Source organism: Perca flavescens, chromosome 12 (assembly GCF_004354835.1).
Source record: "Perca flavescens isolate YP-PL-M2 chromosome 12, PFLA_1.0, whole genome shotgun sequence".
Classification (NCBI taxonomy): Eukaryota; Metazoa; Chordata; class Actinopteri; order Perciformes; family Percidae; genus Perca; species Perca flavescens.
Window position 1 is genome coordinate 8,539,073 of NC_041342.1, and position 21,580 is coordinate 8,560,652.

At 38.4% G+C, this 21,580-nt stretch overlaps 1 protein-coding gene across 2 annotated transcripts in view; it reads right to left on the minus strand.

Moving 5' to 3' along the window:
- Positions 1–2,618, minus strand: part of LOC114565360 (epidermal retinol dehydrogenase 2) — a 37,116-nt gene extending 34,498 nt beyond the window's left edge. Inside the window, exons 1-3 of one of the 2 annotated variants that reach the window (XM_028593363.1) lie at positions 2,448–2,617; positions 2,207–2,267; positions 530–857 (exon numbers count right to left, since the gene is read on the minus strand). In XM_028593363.1, coding sequence (XP_028449164.1) covers positions 530–850 — 321 coding nt within the window. In that variant the 5' untranslated portion in view covers positions 851–857; positions 2,207–2,267; positions 2,448–2,617. Of the gene's footprint in view, positions 1–529; positions 858–2,206; positions 2,268–2,447 lie in introns of both variants that reach the window. The other variant, XM_028593362.1, reaches the window with a different exon arrangement.
- Between the last annotated feature and the right edge of the window lie 18,962 nt (positions 2,619–21,580).

Below are 21,580 nucleotides of genomic sequence, written 5' to 3' on the forward strand. Positions count from 1 at the left end.
ATATGACCTGCATTTATTGCTGCCGTTTCCTGAGCAGTAAGCCTCCTACACATAATCAGAAGTAAAACCGCCAGGTAGCTCGCACAGCCTAGTGCCGGCGCTTCGGCAAAGCACAGGTACACGTCCGCGACAATGAGGTCAAAGTTGAAATAATTTGAACTGTCAGGGCAGCGCTCGGCGGCAATTTCAAGCTCTGCCCCACGCCGAGGGTGGCGCTTCCTCCTAGTTGTCTCCACCGCTCTCCCCCATAGGAAAACAACAGCACAGCCAGCACAGAGCAGTTTTACCAAAAATATATTTATATATAAATACTAAATAATGGAGTAGATTTATCAGACTTGGCGCAAGTACAATGTTATTCTAACCTATACCAAATTACCGCCAAAATGACTTTTTTGCACAGCAACGGGTTGCAATAAACCACTGAGGCTAGCCAAGTACAGCAAGCTGTGCATGGTACTTGGAGAAAAGATAGAGTTGTAAATAGTGTCATGGGTGCCCTGTTGTTCAGATTTTTGAGGAACCTTACCTGGTCAGCCACTCTGTAAACCTCGTTCTTGTCGCTGCAGTCACACAGATAGTAGTGGACTCTGCTGGCCCCGCTCTGCTTAGCCAGTCTAGCAGTTTCCTTCATCCCGTCCTGGTTAATATCCCACAACACCAGCACAGTGCCACGAGCCGCAAACTCCTGAGCCATGAGGCGGCCGATCCCGCTACCTGACCCCGTGATCAGCACCACCTCACCAGTGATGTTCTTCTTCTTCGTGGGCACAAAGATGTGGATGAAAGATTCCACATTGTACCAGATGGACAGCAGGAAGACTTTGATCGTTTCCAGGAAAAAATTCATGATGGATCTAGGAAGGAAGGACGGAAAAGAAAAGAGGGCACAGAAAGAAAAATACACAGTGAACGCAAGTAATAAGGGGGTGATTGGGACAGTTTTTGAATTTCTGCCTTGTGTAGGTTTTCTTGCCATAGATTTAAAGAATTTGCCCTATGTAATACTGAAAAAAAAAAGTTTTTACTTTCACTTATCAGGGGAAAAAAATAAACCCTATACAGTTAAACTGTCCCAATTGCCCTTAATTCACCCCAAAGAAAGTAAAAAGTCCCCTGAAATAAATAATGTGACATTATGAAATAAAAATCCCCCATTAATAAATAAAAGTTATTTATTTATTATAATTTTTACAGTAAACATATTTATAAAATCAAAGGATGGTTTTCTTTTGCAAAAAGAAGCTTTGTGCAAGGTGTAGGAGAGTTAGCGGAGTTCACCAAAAGTGGTTTGACATTAATAGGTCAAAAGGGCAAGCTGCATAATAGATTTATAGCATTATTTACATTAAAAAAAATATTTATAAAATCAAAAGATGTTTTTTTTGGTAAAAGAAGCTTTGTGCAAGGTCTAGGGGAGTTAGCGGAGTTCACCAAAAGTGGTTTGACATTAATAGGTCAAAAGGGCAAGCTGCATAATAGATTTATAGCATTATTTACATTAAAAAAAATATTTATAAAATCAAAAGATGTTTTTTTTGGTAAAAGAAGCTTTGTGCAAGGTGTAGGGGAGTTAGCTGAGTTCACCAAAAGTGGTTTGACATGAATCGGTCAAAAGGTCAAGCTGCATAATAGATTTTTCGAATGTGTCGAATATCCAACGTCCAATATAAAACCAACTTTACCACGGTGCAACGGTCTCAACCGCGTGACGTCTGTTTACAATGTTTAGTGCGTTTGACAACGTGCAGTGTGAAAGCAAACCGAACCAAATGAAAAACGCAACAATGTTGCAACTTCACCCCGAATCGCACCGAGTCCACCGAACTATAGATGTGAAAGCGCCCGTACGTCATACCACAGAGACCAAGCAAACAACCCAGTCCTAACGGTTCGGAACACACGTTTGAACGGGCACTGCACTAGTAAGACTACAACCAAAACTGTGTGAAGAGTAGGAAAAGCACAGTTATGTCCACTACAACAGGTTTCTGTGAATAACGTTAGGGGTAATGGTTTAAAAAAATAACATTACATGTTCTAATAGCCCAGATTAACCTGGTTAAGACATTTTACTTTAAAAGCAAGCCATCAATACCTTTACCGGTTATAACGTTATCATGCTGAGCGATACACTAAAGACAACGACTTATTAGGACTCAGCTTAATAATGCGTCTGTTTAATCGAAATGAGCGTTTAACTTACCAAGACAGAAGTCCTACTGAGCGAGTGAGTTTAACAGCCCGTCTGTCCCTGCTTGCTCCCACTGTAAGTTAACGTTATCAGCTTTAACCTTTGCTCACCACATCCACAGGTTACGACACACACACACACACACACACACACACATATATATATATATATATATTCTGCTCCAACCAAACGTACGTTATCAGGTTAAAGTTGATAAAAGCAACATTAAAGCTCGTGGAGCCGCTGAACGTACCGTGGTGTGTCTGTTTAGCGAAGTTGCGGCACGTCTGTCTGGCTGTGTTCGGGCTACTTTCTGGGGGGAGGCTCGACCGTTGATTATGTAGACACGGGAGATGTATTTACGTATCCTACTATGGTCACGCCATAAGAAGCAGCTCGATTGGTTTGGGGTTAGGCATTGACCTCTAGTGGTTAAGGTTAGGATAGTCGATTGGTCAGGGGATAGGACCTGTACAAATCGGGTTACGTTACCTTGCAGCATGGACGCCTGGCCAATAGTAGAGTGTGAATGCTGTTGAAGGGCGGGTCTTGGTGTGGCCATAGTAGGATTCGTAAATACCATATGTCAATGGTAAATACGCCCCCGGGAGAGAAAAAGCAGTTTCTCTTCTGCTTCTTCGTGTGAAATGGTGGCGGTTTAGACAATACTAGGCGTATCACTGCCCTCCTCGGGAAGTCACTTTAACCTACATGTTCTTTAACCCTGTGTCATGTAGGCTAATGATCAAGTGATGGTTTTCTTTTGGCACAATAAAGATTAAATTAAAATGACAGAACTCCGAATATAAGTCTGACAATCTCTTATATAAAATTTTCCTTTCTATATTAGCCTATATTTGTTACATTCTACTAAAACATACTTAATGATTTTGGAACTCCCCCGCTCACAAAGCCCATTAGGATGTTTTCCTAAGGACTGATTCAGCCCACAGTGGTCAAGCCTACACATTTTAACAAAATCTCCTCTGGATTTTTTAACCTGTGGTTGCAGAGAATAATAGTGTCTCTCTTTGATCTCATTTTCCCATATACTAGTGCCCTTTATATAGAGAGTGTGGCCAACTAGGGAATCACATTTTCGGAGTTGTCCCTTTAGGCTATGCGATTGGTTCCAAGGTGATCACGTGTTTGTGTGGACTCCATGTTGGATACCAACATTCATCCGATTCCCATTGACACAGTGCAGGGAATAGTGGAAACATGTAATAAATTATTTAAAAAATGACATAAAACACTGAAAAAATGCCCAACTGTTGCACAATTGGCAGCAATGAAAGACAGGGAAGCTGCAAAAGATTTCTCAAGTCCCCCTGTGAACCAAAAAGGTGAAAAGTATGGAAGCTGTTCATTATTGTGTGAGGTAAATGTCAATTTCTCTCTTTGATATGATAAGAAATTACAGGACAAATATAGTAATACCATCGTTAATGTGTAGGGTACAACCGGGACGATTAAAACGGAGGACGAATGAAACATTGCAGTTATTCCGAAAACTATACATGTTGCAAATGTCAAATTTCGTCAGCATGTACAGCACACAAGATCTACCAGACCCAGTAAAGTTAGCGTCATGACGTCATGCAGCTACAAAGTTAGACCTGCGAACCCAATTTGAGTGCGGTAACTAAAATGTTTGATGCTGTCATTTTTTTTTAATGACAGGTTGTATTTATTGTTTCATGTACCGTTGTCATGGTCATACGACAGATGAATTAGTGTTTTAAAATGTCATACAGTGTGGAATATCAGAGTTTTTTAGTTTAGGAGCAAAATAGGTTTAAATGTCAGTTGTTGCTGTCGGGACGATTGAAACAGCTGTTTCAATCATCCCGACCAGACAATAAACCTCATGTATTCTAAGTAATTGCACACATATCTGTATATTTTATACAGGTGAGACATGGCAAAGTGGTGTTAGAAAGATGTAAATATATTTGGGGCTATCAGGTAGGGGGTCAAGTTTTGCCATGTTATCCTATGGAGACTGATGGGCTGTGGGTCATGAAGCACACTTATTTGGATGTGCGGTGGCCTTACGCACATAAGAACAGAGTGAAATAACATTTTGTACTATAGAAACATTATATAATTGGAAACATGTATTATTCTAGCTATATAAATGTCATAGTGCATGGTATTTCCATAACTGCGAGATATGCGCTTCACGATGACGGCAACAAGTTATAAACAGACATTTACCAAGACGTATAGCCCTGCAGCAATCTATCTGAAATAACACCTATCTGAAGTACCATTCATGATATGTTGGCAGATATTGAAGTTGTGGGAAGTGTACATAGCTTAAACTGTATGTTTCTTTCGTCCCCCATGCCTGTTTCATTTGTCCAGGCCAGGAGGGACGAATGAAACAAAACACACGTCAGACTAATGCTTAAATAACTCCTGAGCGGTTTCGTTCAGAGCTGAAAATGCAACTGTACAAACAAAATATTAGCTTTCAGTGTTTTACGATGTCTTTGTAAATGACGTTTAATTAAAAACTGTTTCGTTCGTCCCAATTCTCCCCTACCATGCTGTCAAAAAAGTTCTAACAGCTTTAGAAATGAATTAAGATTGAAGTTAGCCATGCCTTATGCTAGCGTTAGCTTTTTCGCTAGCATTCGATGTACCTAAATGCTTGTGATCTTGCCACAGTCATATGGCTTTTGGTCTCAACCAAGTCCAGGTGTCTTTATTATGTTCATAATAATATTGGAGGGAAAGTGAAACACAGGTTGGACGGAGATGTTGTTACTACGCCGATGTTTGCTAACGTTAGCGCAACAGCGTTAGCCTAGCCTGCTAGGTAAATATTACAATGCCTTGGAAGTTTCCTATATCTGCGTCCATGTTGTCAACATAAGACCTGTGGCGTTAGTGCTCCTTTGTAACATAATTTTATTGAATAAAAAATTAAGCTTCACTCCTACGAGATGGGTGGGTTTTTGTTACGTTACACACAAAGCTAAATGGCTATAGTTAGCCTGTACGTATGCTAGCAGACAATAGAAAGGTAAACTGGTCACTCACTACGATGGGCATTTTTTTAGAGGCCCATTTATGATATAGAAGGTAAATGTACACTGAAATATTTCCGTAAGGGCCTTTTACATATTGATAAACGTTGATAATAACATGTATATGCCTGTTTATGGTGAAAATAAGCGATTTATTTCAAGATAGCATATTCGCCCCATAGGGTTACACTGTAGAGTCATCTGACGTTGGTCTCCAATATGGCGCCCATGATTTGAGCAGTCTGAGCAAGGCTAGACAGATAGCGAACAGAAACTCCAATAAACCATGTTTCGAAAAGAGGTTTGACTTTATTAATGGCTGTGAAGTGTTTTCAGCAGATAAGCAAAAGAACAAGCAAGATAATCTGCTCATTACAGTAACGTCACATACCCGGTACGATACACACAGACATCGTAGCTTAAGTGAGACGTCATCCATGAGACATTGAAGTGTGTAGTCTTTCTACATGATCATGGTAAAATAGAATGTCTTTCTCATCACATGAATTATCAACAGGTAAGTAAGTTGACATGAAGAGGATTTTTTTTCTGTCTTGGTCTTGACTTGGACTCGAACCTCTTTAGTCTCAGACTTGACTTCTCAGTCTCGACTAGTCCTGGTTTTGGACTTGTCTTGGACTCGACAAAGGTGGTCGTGACAACAGCACTGACGATCCCATAACATTATTCAGATAAGATTCCAATTTTGAAGCCACCGTTATTCTTTTCTTGCATTTAAGTAAAATCAATGTCCAGTTATTGTGTTAACCAGTAAGGAATAGGTATCTGAGTTATGTGATTTGCTGTGCTTTCTTGCTCCAGTCTCAATTCCCTGGTCCACTGATTTATACAGTGAAAAATACTGGTTGTTTCTTTGCTGCAATCCCATGACCCTTGCGGAAACCCCTAGCTGGGAGTGCTAAGTTAGAACCACGTAATTTTACCCAATACTGCACATTCAGAGTCCCATCCAGCCAGACTTAGCACTTTATCACATTTTGACATTTTCCGTACATGAACAAACCAAGTCATAAGTTCATCAAACCAAAACCAAAAAAATTGAATTATTTCACTCTCAAAGGGGATCCATACATTTGTAAGTCAGGTCACTTTCGTCTGTAACCAAAAATCATAAATCTAGACTTTGCAGCTGATAGTTTAAAGCACTTTTTGTTTGTCCAATCCTCTACATAAACTAAAGCCTTTTGAATTTGTTTTAAAAATAAACTCTGTATTTCTACCTTGTTTACAAATGGTTCCATCATCTGCAAATAAAGACTGCCTCTTCCAATATTACTAAATATGTAATTTATATAATTAAATAAGACTGGACTTATGACACTTCCTTGTGGGGTACCATTTTCTATTTTGACGTTGTTGTCCAACCACGTGTAATATATTGTTGTGTTCAATAATAAATCTTTAATCCAGTTAAACATTCTGTATCTAACTAGATCGTACATTTTATTTATTAGTCCCTCCTTACACAAACAATCATAAGCTCTCTCAAAAACAAAATTACATTTTCCACTTTGTTGATAAATGCCATCTTAATAACTTGATCTAAAACAGCTACTGACTGTATTTTTGATAATCCATTTATGCGTTCAAAATGTTTTTATTTGGTATTCCAGCAGAAGATCATTTGCAACTACACTTTTGTTTTTGGAAACAGATAAAACTGACAACTTAACAAAAATACATAAAAAATCAAATGAAATAAAAACACACATCTCCAACCCCACCCAAAAGTGCTATCCAGTGGTAAAAGCAGGTAATGAAGGCATACAAATTAATCACTAGCTTGCAAAAAAGAAATAAAAAGGGACCACATTTTTTCAAATGACAAAATCTTGTCTTTTAGATTATACCTAATTCTTTCTAAATGTAGTGTACCAGTCAACTCTGTCCGCCACAGTTTAAGAGTTGGAACTTCCTTTTTCTTCCAAAACAAAAGAATAGGTTTTTTAGCAGAAATTAAACCATATGAAACAAAATGTTGTTGCACCAGTGTAAGTCTCAAAAACTCCTAAGAAACTACAAGTATAATTAAAATAGGATATGGTTCAAAAGGTATGCCCAATGCATCTGAAAAAAACTGGAAAATCTTATTCCAGAAACTTTGTAATTTTGGACACATAACATAGCAATGAGACAGGCTGGCATCTATGATTTGACATTTGTCACATAAAGGAGACACTTATGGAAAAATTTTGTTCAGTTTACACTTAGAATAATGAAGCCTATGAAGCACTTTAAACTGAATGAGAGATAATCCATTTCGAAAAACATTTTTGAAAGTCAGCAAAAAAGTCCTTTACTTTCTAAAAAGTAAACTAGTCTATGTGTATTCTTTCTATAATTTTACAAAATACTGATGCTGTGCAGTAGCTGGATATGAGCTAGGATCAGATGCAGACTGAGCCAGCAACAGGCTGAATATCATTGTTCAACACCAGCGCTAGCTGGTTAGCACACAGTTTGAGTTGCCCACTGACACCATCAGGTCCCGCTGCTTTCTTGGTGTTCACATGTTTGAAAGTACTCCTGACGTCTTGCATAGAAAGGGAGATAGGTGTGAGAGGTGCACCCACACATCCATTAACCTCTGCTCCAGCTGTTTTTGTTTATGGCCTCAAAGCGAGCAGAAAATGTATTTAGCACACTTGCTGTAGACACAGCAGCAGTTGATAAGTAAGAGGGGCTTGGACTTGTTATCTGTCCTAGTTGGACTTGGACCTTGCCACATCCACATCCTTCTGGGGTTGCCCTCCTGGAATTGTAGTTCCACTTTCTTCCCATAGTCTGTTTTTACCACCTCTCCTGCTCTTCTCACATTGTAGGCTGCTGTTTTGTTGATGATGTTAAATGTTGGCCACACTCTCTATATAAAGGGCACTAGTATATGGGAATTGTTTTGTTTCCAGACTGCAGTCCTAATTTGTAGGCTGCATTGTGTGTGTATTCATGCCTCCAGAATGGTTTTGGTAATCAATGGTTTGTGGTTGTGGAATAATTGAACTTTCGTTTTGGGTACAGCTTTATTGTTTTACAAATTAATCTACCATAGACTGAATGAATCCTTAGATGTCTTCAGTGACTTTGACAGTGGTGTCCTAGAATGTCCAAGCAGAGAGAAAAAAACATTGCTGGTTTATTGTTCACATTAAAGGTCCAACATGTAATATACAGTACAGGCCAAAAGTTTGGACACACCTTCTCATTCAATGTGTTCCTTTATTTTCATGACTATTTACATTGTGGATTCTCACTAAAGGCATCAAAACTATGAATGAACACATATGGAATTATGTACTTAACAAAAAAGTGTGAAATAACTAAAAACATGTCTTATATTTTAGATTCTTCAAAGTAGCCACCCTTTGCTTTTTTTGATAACTCTGCAAACCCTTGGTGTACTCTCAATGAGCTTCATGAGGTAGTCACCTGAAATGGATTTCACTTCACAGGTGTGCTTTGTCAGTGTTAATTTGTGGAATTGTTTCCCTTATTAATAAAAAAGCAAAGGGTGGCTACTTTGAAGAATCTAAAATATAAGACATGTTTTCAGTTATTTCACACTTTTTTGTTAAGTACATAATTCCACGTGTTCATTCAAAGTTTTGATGCTTTCAGTGAGAATCTACAATGTAAATAGTCATGAAAATAAAAAGGAAACGCATTTGAATGAGAAGGTGTGTCCAAACTTTTGGCCTGTACTGTATTTACTGTAATAAATCCAAAAATGACCCCAATGCGCCATCAGATATTAAGGAGACATAATAAGTTGAAATACTATCTTTTCTGACAACAATGCTAATGCCAATATTTTCTCCTTTTGAAATTTCCGTTCCGTGACAGAATTTCTGTTTTGGCCTGTGTCAAACTGCCCAGTTTGATAGACATATAAAAACGTAAAACCAGTGTGCTACAGCTGTCAACAAACAAACAGGATCAACAGAGATAGATTCTACCCAACCTGAAAAAAACTGCATATTTCTAACAATTGCGTGACCAGAGATTTAACAAAACCCCGCGTAAATATTGGAGATGTATTTGAAAGACGGAGACAGCTTAGAGCCCAAAAGGATGCTGAGTTGGCTAATTTCCTCCTGAACAGGTAGCTAAGCATTAGCTTCAGGCAAATGTATCACAGCTCCAAGGGAAGGGCATTTTATGTCATTTCAACATTCGTATACTCACATTGAATTATATGGCTAGAGTACCCAAGTTGGTCACTTGCAAAAACAATTGAGACACAGCCAGTAAAGTGATCCCGACTGGTCCTGGCTAACGCTGCCATGCTTATCCTGCTAACTGCTAACGTTACCGGAGGACCAGGCAAGCGAGCCATGGCTGTTTACAACGTGTAGTCTGTTCAGCTGCCGTAGCCAACAACGGTGAGTTATTTTAAGCCACGAGAGGTGGGCTATAAATCAAGAAGAGATTGTTACCATAATTCTAAGCAGTGTTAAGTTGGGTGGAGAGGACGGTAAGGTAGTGTTATTTTTAGCGGTTCTTACCGTAATTCTAAGCTGAGGAATTGTGTCTGTCTGTCAGGTGGAGAGGACAGCGAGATTCTTGTTTTTAGCAGTTCTAACAGTAATTCTAAGCCTGAAAAGTGTGTCTGTCAGTTGGGTACAGAGCTCTGCGTAAGCATTGGCTTTTATATCAATATAGCCAGCATCTAACGTTAGTTAGCAAAATTGTTGCAGAGTCTGCGTTCTCAGCCTGGCAACCAACGTGAATTTCAGATCTGGGGAGGAGGGGGACGGGGGAGACGCCTCTCTCCAGTATTTTGAATTGTTACTGCAGTAACTATTTTAAACACTAGAATCAGAATCGGAAAGGGTTTTATTGCCAAGTACGTTTTTTAACACATACTGGAATTTTTGTTGGTGTTGTTGGTGCACGTCACACATTCTCTAAATGGAATATTAAACAATATAAGTATAGGTATAAACAATATAAGTATGAGTAAATGTATACAGTATGTATTAAATTAAAAATAAAAATAGAAATAAAAAGAGCTGTCAGTATTACATATTGCACCTTTAAAGTAAAGTACAGGTAGCTCAGATTTGTACTTAAGTTACTTAGTTACTTTCCATCACTGTATTGGGCTATAAAAATACAATGGACCTTTTTCACAGCAGACATTTTGACTTGTCCCAGTAGGAAAAGCACAGTTGAAATTGATAATCTTAACGGTGGCTCAATTCCATCAAGTGTCCCAGTAAGCTATTTCAGTGAGTCAGCATGCACAATACCAGGGCCTCTCCTAAGTGGAATGCAGCCATCATTAATGGGTTTGAATACACCTGTGCTTTTCCTACTATGACATGTCAACATGTCTGCCGTGAAAAAGGTCTATTGACTTGCCTTGTTCTTAAGACGATCAAGGGATGTCATGACAAGAGCTTCCACAAGATGGCAATAGCAGTACAGACAATACAAATATTGTTTATTCATTTAACACATTTTCACTAAATGAGTGTTCATTTGTACTAGTCATGTTTTATTTTTGGTGATCAAAATGAAATGTGTTTTTTTCATTACTTTCAGTAAGTTCATTGTCTAAATCATTCCATACTGCATGGTACCCTTTCAGACATAAAGTTTTAGTAGTCTGGTACAGTTCAGGCATAATGCCTAAAGAAGTGGTGACAGACAGACAAGTTAAATCCCAATTGTTTGGGGCCACATACCACATTTTCCAAATATGTAGCTTTTCATTTGTTACTCAATGAATGAAATTGAAATGAATGAACATGACCACTGCTCATAAAAGAAGGAAGCTGCGCAAGTATAGTAGACTGAGGAAGGCACACATGACCACTTTATTTATTCAATTCAATTTATTTAATTTTGTTGAATGTTAAATGTATTCAGTGAGTTATGGCTTTTGTGAAAACAATTAAAATGGCGGGCTGCACACATAAATTGACATGATTACATTTTGTATAACTTGTTTCACACAGTTCTCTTTAAAGTGACTTGCTGCGTGGAAAGATTAACTCAACTCAGAAGCCAGAGTTGCTAACTTCCAAGTTAGGTCATTGACACGCTACCCAGAGGCCATTCATCTGCACTTTAACCTCAAGCCTTTGTATTTGTGCTGAATTTGTGCCTTTAGTGGAGCTATCATGTCGTAGCCCAAAATAGGGCTGTTCTTTAAAACAAGTCCGTCACTGGTCTGACCCAAGAGAAATGTTTTAGCAAATGGTTGTTATTCAAAAAGGTTCCATAGGATGGCAGTAGCAGTCCAGAGACAAACTGTGCCACCGTTCACCTCTTCATCTGTTCTCAGTCAGCAGGGACCACAATATGGATACCTCCTGATGAGAAAAACTTCAGCTCTGAAATAAAGCTCCATAACGTTATTAAACAGAAGCTGCTACAGAGCCATATTTACAGAGCCATATTTACAGAGCCTATTTGGCCCCATGCATGGAGCCAAATAGGCTCCCTGCTCCAGTACCAGGTGTACACTGGAGTTCTATCACTTAGCATTACACCCATCACATATACATTTCTATCAACTGTTCCACTTCAAGCAATGTTTGTCAGTGTCCGAAATAGATGGATTAAGCTTTTGATCTAGAAGTATTCACATTCTTTAAGTTCTTATTTAAAAGGTTAGTTTGTAAAATGTCTTCAATGTGTACACTCAACACTTTCTATTTATTTAACATTATACAATCAGATTCACTTACACGTACATTTCAACATGGTGATCTTGGTGGTCAGCCGAGGCCGAGGCCCACATGGTCCAAGGCCCTTGCTGATGTCCTAATTTATCCCTACCAGCTCAAGGACATTCCTGGAATAGTCTGCAGATGCTATTCTGTGTGCGTAGCCAGCCGGGATGTATTGTTCTTTATTCCTTGTTTTGCCCTGAAGTCAGCAGTGCAGGTAATGCTTTCTCCTGCATTGTGTAGCACTCCTAACAAGCTCAAATGAATCGTCAGGATGACGTAACGATGAATCATGGTTAAGGCATGGTAGAAGGTTCAAGATAGTGTAACTAGTTGGAGTAAGGGGCCTAAGAAGATGACTCATGTGTTTTGGTTTGGTCTTCGTATGTGGATAACTAATTATCCAGAGTATGTTGAGGATTTGACACAAGTCTTGATTTTATGGTACTTTGAAGCTGGTTTAAAATGTACCTGGAACAGTTGCTATAGCAACAAGTCCTAAAACTCAAACCAGCAAAAGTGCATGTAGCTGGATGATTACCCCGACAGTTGAGAGTGAATCCCATTTATGAGCTCATTGTGGAGCACAGTGCAGAACAAAACAACACCAATAGAACAAAAAACAGGCCGTACAATGCCCTATATGACCAATTAGAATTGAGAATTTAACAAAGCTGTGTAATAAAATAAAATAATTAAACATAGGGTATATGATGGTTTAACTGTGTAGTTGTATTGAGTAAAACTTCAATAATTGAACAGAAAAAATTTTTTACTTCTCAGTTTTTATAGTAAATAAAAATAATTTGACATGGTCTAAAGATTAGCACCATACAAACAGGGAGAACATTACATACACAGAGAAAGAGGGGTTTAGTGGATCAATCTTTTCCACTTTTCTTTTTAAAAGCAGTCATGGCGAGCAGGCGTTATTTCTAAAGTCTAACACAACGGCTGTCAAAATAATGCTGTGAGCATTTGGATCACAGAGAGCCTGTGGAACCTGCAGTGTTGTGTGTGTGGGAACAGCTCAATGACTGACTGAGAGCATCTTTCACAATTTTGATATATTACTTGGCCGAATCAAATTCATCAGCTGGCCATCTGTCATTCTCAATTGCATTGCACGAACTGGACCACACTCCGGCCAGAAATGGCTGTACTTTTACAGTACAGCACAGCAAAATCTTACAGAATAATACTGTATTATAACAGTGATTCTTGAAACCTTGGCAAAAACATGTCCCACTAAGAAAAGTGCCAATTCTGTTGGAAATTAATAACATTTTCATGAATAAAAAGAATCAAGGTTATAATCAAGGGCTCCTTTGCACATATGTAAGGTTCTTTTATAGTTTAATTTTTAATTTTTATTAATTTAATGATTATTTGCTGGCCCATTGCCTACAAAATCATTTGTCCTCGGATAGGAGATAATCATTTCAACTTGATTAAAAAAACATAAAGTAATAATGAAATTGAATTGTACATTGTAATATGTTTTAAAAACTACAAACAGTGAGTTTTTAACAATTTTTACTATTATTTTGTGGTTGCTCAAAATGTGTCCCACATATTCGTCACCACCGTCAGATATTTATAAAAAGCAATAAAGTCAGGCAACTAAAAGGTCAACTACATTCCTGAGAACCCCATTTTCAAACCTTCAGCTCTACTGCATGCTTCAAGATCACTCAAGCTCCCTTAAATTTGTTATTTTCTCTTAAACTTGTTCATATTTTTGGACACTGCTACTGTCGCCACCATAACATGTCAACACCGTCTCTTTTGTATAAAAAAATTAGATTAGATTATGACATAAATGTATACTTTTTAAGAAGAGGTCTGAAGTAGCTAGCAATAGAGGGGAAACAAGATGGCTAATGTGAACAACTCATGCATATCATGTGAAAGAGTAGTTTTTGTCACCACCGTCAGACGTCACCACCGTCAGGTTTTCGTGGATATCCTCACGGCTGTGGTTTGGGCCTTGAGGCTGCGGCCAAACCACAGCCATGAGCCCGTATTTATTGTGATCAACAATTATATTCTAGCCTCCGTTAAGGACTATTTGGAGGTTTTTGTCACCACCGTCAGACTGTACGTCACAAAAAACCTGACGGTGGTGATGTCTGACGGTGGTGACAAAAACCTACTCTTTCATATGATATGCATGCTCAGGATTGTTATTTTTTGGACCCAATAGTTAAATGAATTTGTTAAGAAAGAAGCCATCTTGTGTGGTATACATTTTGGAATTGTATATATTTATGAGGCCACTGTCACCAGATTAGTGTCACCACCGTCAGTTCTAAAGTCACCACCGTCAGAGGGAGTTTTATTTGTTTTAAATGAATATGCTTACAATATGTTTCTTCAGTGCTGTTGAGTTATTAAAGTAAAAGTTTCTTTTAATACAAATATATGTTTGTTAAATAAAAAACATTACTTTTTTCTATTTAGGCTTAAAGTAAACGTTGTATGATGTTAGATCTTTTAAAGGAGTACACGTGAAATAGTATAAAAAATGAACAAAAGTGAATATTCAACATTTAACAGCATATCTGTGTACGACAAATGTCAGATAATGATTTAAAAACTCTAAATACATATTAGACCAAATAAATAATACATAATATGCTTTTTATTGTGTCTGACGGTGTTGACAAAAACAAAGTAATAACTGGAAAAACGTCTATTTTATGAAAAAAATACAAAATGAGGAGGTTGCACCAGTACATTGCTGAACAGCCAACACTTTGGTCTATAATGATATACCTTCAGATTTTGTAATTTAACTAACTTTTTATTTTCAAAATTAAAACCTGTTTTATCCAAATTCCCAAGAATCAATGATACCATTACAGCATGGTACTGGAGGTAATATTGCATTCTGGGTAATATTCGTGAAGCGGGAATCTTGTACAGTATCCTAGAGTAAATGTCTTACTTCTGCTGCTACCTTGCCGAAATATACTTCCCCTCTACTGTAAGTTACTGTAAGTTCAGCCACCTGACGTCATGACACGCCTCCTCCTCGGAGATAGTAGCAGGAACTTGAAGACTAACCGTTACATCGGTCGTGGAGAGACCAGAGATGTTGTAGTTGTAGTTCTAGTAGGTGAGTTTCATTTTTTCATTACCATTCATCAAGGCTTAATGGGATATTGTGCAATGGTACGCTCAAGTTTACACCAGTAGCATTTCAGTATGTGAGAAGGCGAATATAGCCAGCAAGCAGACCATTCTTCAGTAGCGCTAACACTACCTAGCAGGGAACAGAAGCTAGCAGCTAAGCTAGAACCGCATAGGCTACTTGCAGTGTAGAACTAGTATAATACTCCTTCTTTTACCCTCTATGGAATCTTGATGTTGCAGTGATAAATCCTTAGTAAAAAGTCGAGTGTAGTCAGTTCGCTAACACAATTAGCTTTCTCTTATGTAGCTAACCAAAGCTAGCTTGAGAACATTCTCAATTTATTGAATTGTAATGATTACGGGTTAACGTGTAAAATAACCAAGGTTTGTAACGGCGGCTTTATCTCGCTCTAGTTTATCACGAATTAGCCTAGTCGTCTGACTGCTGACAGATTATTAAACCGTTAAATAAATGCATAAAGTGCTTATCACAGCCAGAGAGAATTAATTACGCATAAAGTTAAACTTGAAGCATTTCTCTGTCGATAGTTAGGCTACTTGCCTTCTGCTCGCGATGCATTGAAATTTAATACAGGTGAGGTTAGGTTGAAGTTACAGGTCGCAAGTTAACGTTCTTCCAGTGTCTGTGTGTGTGTGTGTGTGTGTACTCTTTTAATTTCTTTGCGTCAATGAAAAGTACACTGAATACGATAGTGTTTTTAACTATGCCTATTATATATTTCTCACGTCTTTGATAGTAAAACATGATGTTTAGTGCTCATAATTAATGCGCGTAGGAAGCGCAAATCCTTACAGAGAGGCCAAATATTAAATAGCCTTTTTTTTTTTCAATGCATGTGAGTGGTCCAAGGCTAACAGTGACTGAAAGGTGTGTATCACCAATTCTACCTGGTTATACTACAGCGTGAAGATGTTGGAAGCTACTAAAACCTCTTCTAGAGATAGCTCACTTTTCTCGTGACCCACCCTCTTGAGCCTCTTGTAACTACTGTAGCCAACAGTAGGCTATTGGGCCACTATAGGCTTCACAAGGCTTGTTCAAAATTCTGTTGCCACTTACCAGATTCAATTAAATCGAATAAGTTCACAATCATTCTTTACTATTTAGACTTCAAATTCAATTAATTTAATAATTTTTTTTTTTTTAAATAAAGTCTATTCATAGCCAGCTGCCCATTATTGCCATTTCTAACTATTCTGGATATGTACACCTGTTTCATTAAGGGGAGACACGGCAGGCAAAAACAATTTTTTTTTTCACTGGTCAATTTTGAGATTTTGGGCTATTTGTCTTCAATAACATGTCTTCTTTCAGACATGTGGTGAAAAAAAGTGCAAAATACACATTTAGGTCTTTATTTTACTACACTTTTTCTGTTTGCATCTGTAGATTTCACCTAAATTCATCAAAAGTTGGCGTTACATGCTGCTTCGCAATCGCTATCTGCACCTTCATCACATATACCGTTAGAAATCTCTCTCTCTCTCTCTCTCTCGCTCTCTCGTGCAATGCTGTCTGATCCAAATATGGTCATTTCCTTTTCGTTAGCAACCAATCGTGAAAGTAAAATGGGGGATTTAACTCTAAATGCGCAATCTCATTGGCTGATGGCAATTTCTGACAACGTGATTCATTCAGAATCGTCACGTGACGTGCTCTGACATTTCTGTCAGAATGTCAAAATGTCAAAAGAAGTGCGTCGAAAATCATCTCAGAGAAGACGAAAACAGTTGTCATTAGCAAGAAGACACGGGATTACAAACTAAGACAGGAGATGATGAAATGCCATCGCATAGTGCGACGATGTGTAAACTGCCGTTCGTAAAACACAAGTGTTCAGACAGCGGAGGTAATCAAGAGCGCTGCACAGCAGTGACTGATAATTCATGTAGCGCATTTGAATGAACTGATTGGTGGTTTAATTTGTCCTATTTGTGCAGGGACAGGGCTTAAAGTTAGCATCGATTCACGGAATCATGGGTTCTGTAGCAGTTTACTACTAGAGTGCAGTCTCTGCAAAGAAGTTGTGTACAGGCAAAGTCTCTACACATCTACGCGTCTTCAGGAACGATGTAGTGTTTGATGTGAACGTGTGAATGGTGCTGTTAGCGCATGAGTTAGGCTTGGAATATGCAGCTATCAAAGAAAATCAGCAGTGTTGGGGATTCCTGGCCTTCATGTTAAATCATATCAGAGACACCAAAGGAGAGTAACAGGTTCTCTCTCTCTCTCTCTCCTGATCCCAATACAACACACTTTATTACAAAACAATTACACAACACGTTACCGTTTTTGTAAGATAATTATATAATTATATATAATTACTATACAATACTAAACAGATCTGTAATTTGTGGTTGTGAGTCCCTCAGGCTGTGGCAGGCAGATACATATTTAGCTGCCAGTGGAGCTGCTGTCACCTCTCCTAGGAGAACTTCCAGCTTCTTTTCTGGTGTTAACTTTGGTAAGTTTTCGGAGGAAGTGCATCTCTGTCTGACCCAGTTGGTGGTCACTGAGCCTGATGCGTCTCTTCTTCGTATCTGTGATAGTGTGCTGATACTTTGTCAAATAACAATTTAGTCTACTTTATTTGCTTTCTCCAATGTTCTAAATATTGATCCTTTGGATGATTCATAATTAGTTTTGTTCTGTTTTGTTGTTTTGAACCCGTGCTGATGGAAGCCTGGTTAGTTAGCTTCACCATCAGCTGACTGAGGGGACTGTTTTGTGGGGAAAAGCTAAGCTTGAGGCAGCAGCAAGTATGGCCATCTCCACCTTCAATGAAGGTGCCTCTGCCATGCTTGCTGTTATGGAGAAGTTGTGGCTTCAGAGCACAGTTGTGATGGTCAATTCAATAAGAGAAACTGATATGCTCAGGATCTCGAAAGCTGAGGCCATCACAACGGCCAGTGGAAAATATAGGAGCAAGAGTCTAAGCACAGCTAAAATAAATATGGTGCTGGAATGGACAATTAGACTTTAGAAAGCTGTGACATCTACTGTTGGTCTTGTTCTGTGTCCATACAACTGTCTAGCGTGGTTTTTGTCAGCAACTTTGTGCATGATACGCCAAGGTTAATTCATTGAGTTACTGCAGTTGTAGGCCTTATATGCCTGCCATGTTATTAAATAATCAATTTTCATGACTTTGAAATATTTATATATTATTATTATTATTATTATTATTATTATTATTATTATTATTAAGGCCCTGAGCATTTTTTCCGATAGAAATGTATTAAATTCCCCTATTTAAATCTTTAAATTATGTTTTCTCAAAATGAGTTTTTTGTCATTCTCCAGTATAAATATCTCAGGCTATGTAGCACCTATGTACACCAAACTTTCCAATTAATACAGTTAATTAGTACAATCTGCGTGCATAGGGTGACGCAAAAGTGTGTGAAATTCGATGTAGTATGCACGCCAGGCAGCTAGGTGGCACTGCCACACAACACCACCAAATCCGTGTGCCTGCGTAGAACCAAAGAATTTCTAATAAGGGCAGAAGTTCCACTCTCTCATTACTTCTGGCTTCTGAACTGGTTGCAGTTCCACCAGAGTTCCATATAGGGGGCGCTCACAGGCCATGCAGAATGAATGGGACTCTCTGGCGCTATACCCCTTTTCTCAGGATATCATTTTTTGTCTAGTAATTTGAATGTTGCATTCGAAAGGGGAGGCTAAGAAAATACACACTGCTGGGTGTTACATTTTTTAAAATGTCAATGACTTCATACACATATACGGCCAGAGATACTGCTTTACGGCAAGCTCTGAGTCGCTTCCTTTTTTCTCTTGAGGCATCAACAACACAGCTGACAGGTAAGGCTCTCCCTGTCAATACACGTGCTAGAAAGAAGTTTGCTCATGTTTTAAAGACCACGCCAAAATATTCACTCTGACATTCTGGTTCTGCTTCGGATGCCGTCAAGCGTGACCTCCGATCGTAATCAGTCCTTTACTGACCAATCAGCATTCATTAGCAGAATGCTAGCGTGTTATAGTGTGTTACAACAACGACTCAACCTGTAGTAAATAGAAAGGACACAAGTACTCCTTCATTCAACTTTTGACCTATAATCCATGTTGAACTTGCAAAAACTACAATCAAATATGAGATTTCTCAACGACAATCCGTCGTTCAACCCCAGGATGTTGTAACGTCATGCCAGGTTGCAGGTTGCACATTTCATTGTACGGATTTTTCAAGTCTATATGCACACTTGAGATGGCATATTGCAGATGGTAGAATTATTTATTGTCCCTACATAGGTTGTACCAAATACTTCAGAATTAGGTCAAGTTTTTCCTCTCATTTGAGTAGGTACCATAAATTAGTTCACCGTGGAACAGGAAGTCACAGTACACCTGCTAGCCAACAAGAGGAGCTCTTGCATGTTGTCTGATGAAGTGGTCAATGAGGTTCTTGTAGATGCGCTAGATGTTGAAGAGGATGTAACTAACTAACTAAATTCAGATGTGCTTAAAAGAAAATGTTAACGGAGAGACCTCAGCACCCATGATATGGGATGCGGCAAAAGCCGTTTTACGGGGTAAGATCATAGCTGTGTCCTCGCTCAAAAAAAGCTACAGCAAAGAAAACTGCTCGGATTACACAACCAACTAAAGCGATTGGAAGGCTCTCACGCACAGAATCAGGATGCAGGGACACTGCAACAAATAAAAAAAAAACTAGAAATGAAATTAATCTAATGTATACTCAAAAAGTTGAGAAAAAATTGCTATTTACTAGACAAAGATATTATGAAAATGGCTCTAAATTTACAAAATGATTGGCTAGGAAACTGAAAAAGCAATATGCAAACAGTACAATACATACAATTTGGGACCCTGTAAAAAACATTATTGTAAGCAAACAAGAATGGATTCAAGAGACTTTTGAGTCATTCTATAAACGACTTTATTCTAGGACAGTAGAAGTCCGAGAAGATCAAATTGATTCATTTTTGGAAACCCTAAATTTACCAGCCATGACCGAGGAACAGAACAAAGCTCTAAGCAAAGAAATAACACCAGAAGAATTAACTGAGGCAATAAATAGACTAAAAACTAACAAATCACCAGGAAGTGATGGTTTTACAACAAAATGGTACAAGGGATTTAAAGTGGAGCTTCTGCCCATAGTGCTGAATACATGTTATTGGGCACTGAAAAAAGCAGAGACCCCACCCTCCTAGAAAGAGGCTATCATTACTCTTATACATAAAGAGGGGAAAGACAAGACTGAATGCGGGTAATACAGGCCGATTTCAATACTTAATGTTGATTACCGTATATGTACACATCTATAATGGCCAAAAGAATGGAAAAATTACTCCGCAACTTAATCCATAATGACCAGACGGGGTTTATACATATGCGGCAAACGCAAGACAACACAAGACGCACTCTGCACATTATGGACCACATTAAACAACTTAAGATGAGGGCTTTAATTTTAAGCCTTTGACTCTGTCAGCTGGCAGTACCTTTTTAAAGTCTTATTCAAATTTGGCTTCAGTGAGATAATAATAAATGCCATTAAAGCTATCTATGAAAACCCCACGGCGGGAATCAAAATAAACGGTCACTTATCCGAACCACTTATGTTAGAAAGGGGAGTGAGACAAGGCTGTGCTTGGTCCCCGCTTCTCTTTGCAATGTTTTTAGAACCACTGGCCCAGCATATTCGACAGAATGACAAAACTGAGGGAATACAAATTAACAAGGTAGAACATAAAATACAACGTCCTCCTGTACCTTAGAAGCCCTGAGGAAGTCACAATGTTCTTAAAAAACTTTGGTTCTATATCAGGATATAAACTGAACGTCAATAAAACTGAAACTCTTACATATAATTTTAGTCCAAGTGAAAATTTAAAGTAATCGTACCCTCTGAGATGGAAGACCGAATCTTTCAAATACTTGGGGGTGATTTTACCTAAGGATCGGTCAAAATTACATGAGAAAAACTATCACCCCCTGAGCTATAAAATCAAAGAGGATCTTATAAGGTGGAATCTCATACGCTTCCTGAGTCTAAGCTCGAGAATTGAAAAACTCCCAGTTATGATTACTCAAAACCAATTCGCTGAATGGGACAAAATGATATCGAGATTCATATGTCAAGGGAAAAAACCTTGAATCCGATATAAAACGCTACAACTATCAAAACAGAAAGGCAGCTGGGGTCTTCCATCTCTGAGGAAATATTACATCTCAGCACAGATGAGAGTGCTACTCTGCTGGTGTAATCCCACCTACAAAGCAGAATGGAAGGATATTGAATGCAGTGTGATATCGGATTTTCATATACAAGCTGCATTACTGGATAAAAACTTGTGGATAAAATCCTCTCTCAAGGTTTGGAGATCATTAATTAGAAAACACAAATTGGTTGAAGATATTAAAATTTTGAGCTGGTGTGCCTATGATTCAGATTTCACACCGAATGAATTTGACAATAGATTCAAGGTTTGGATTAAAA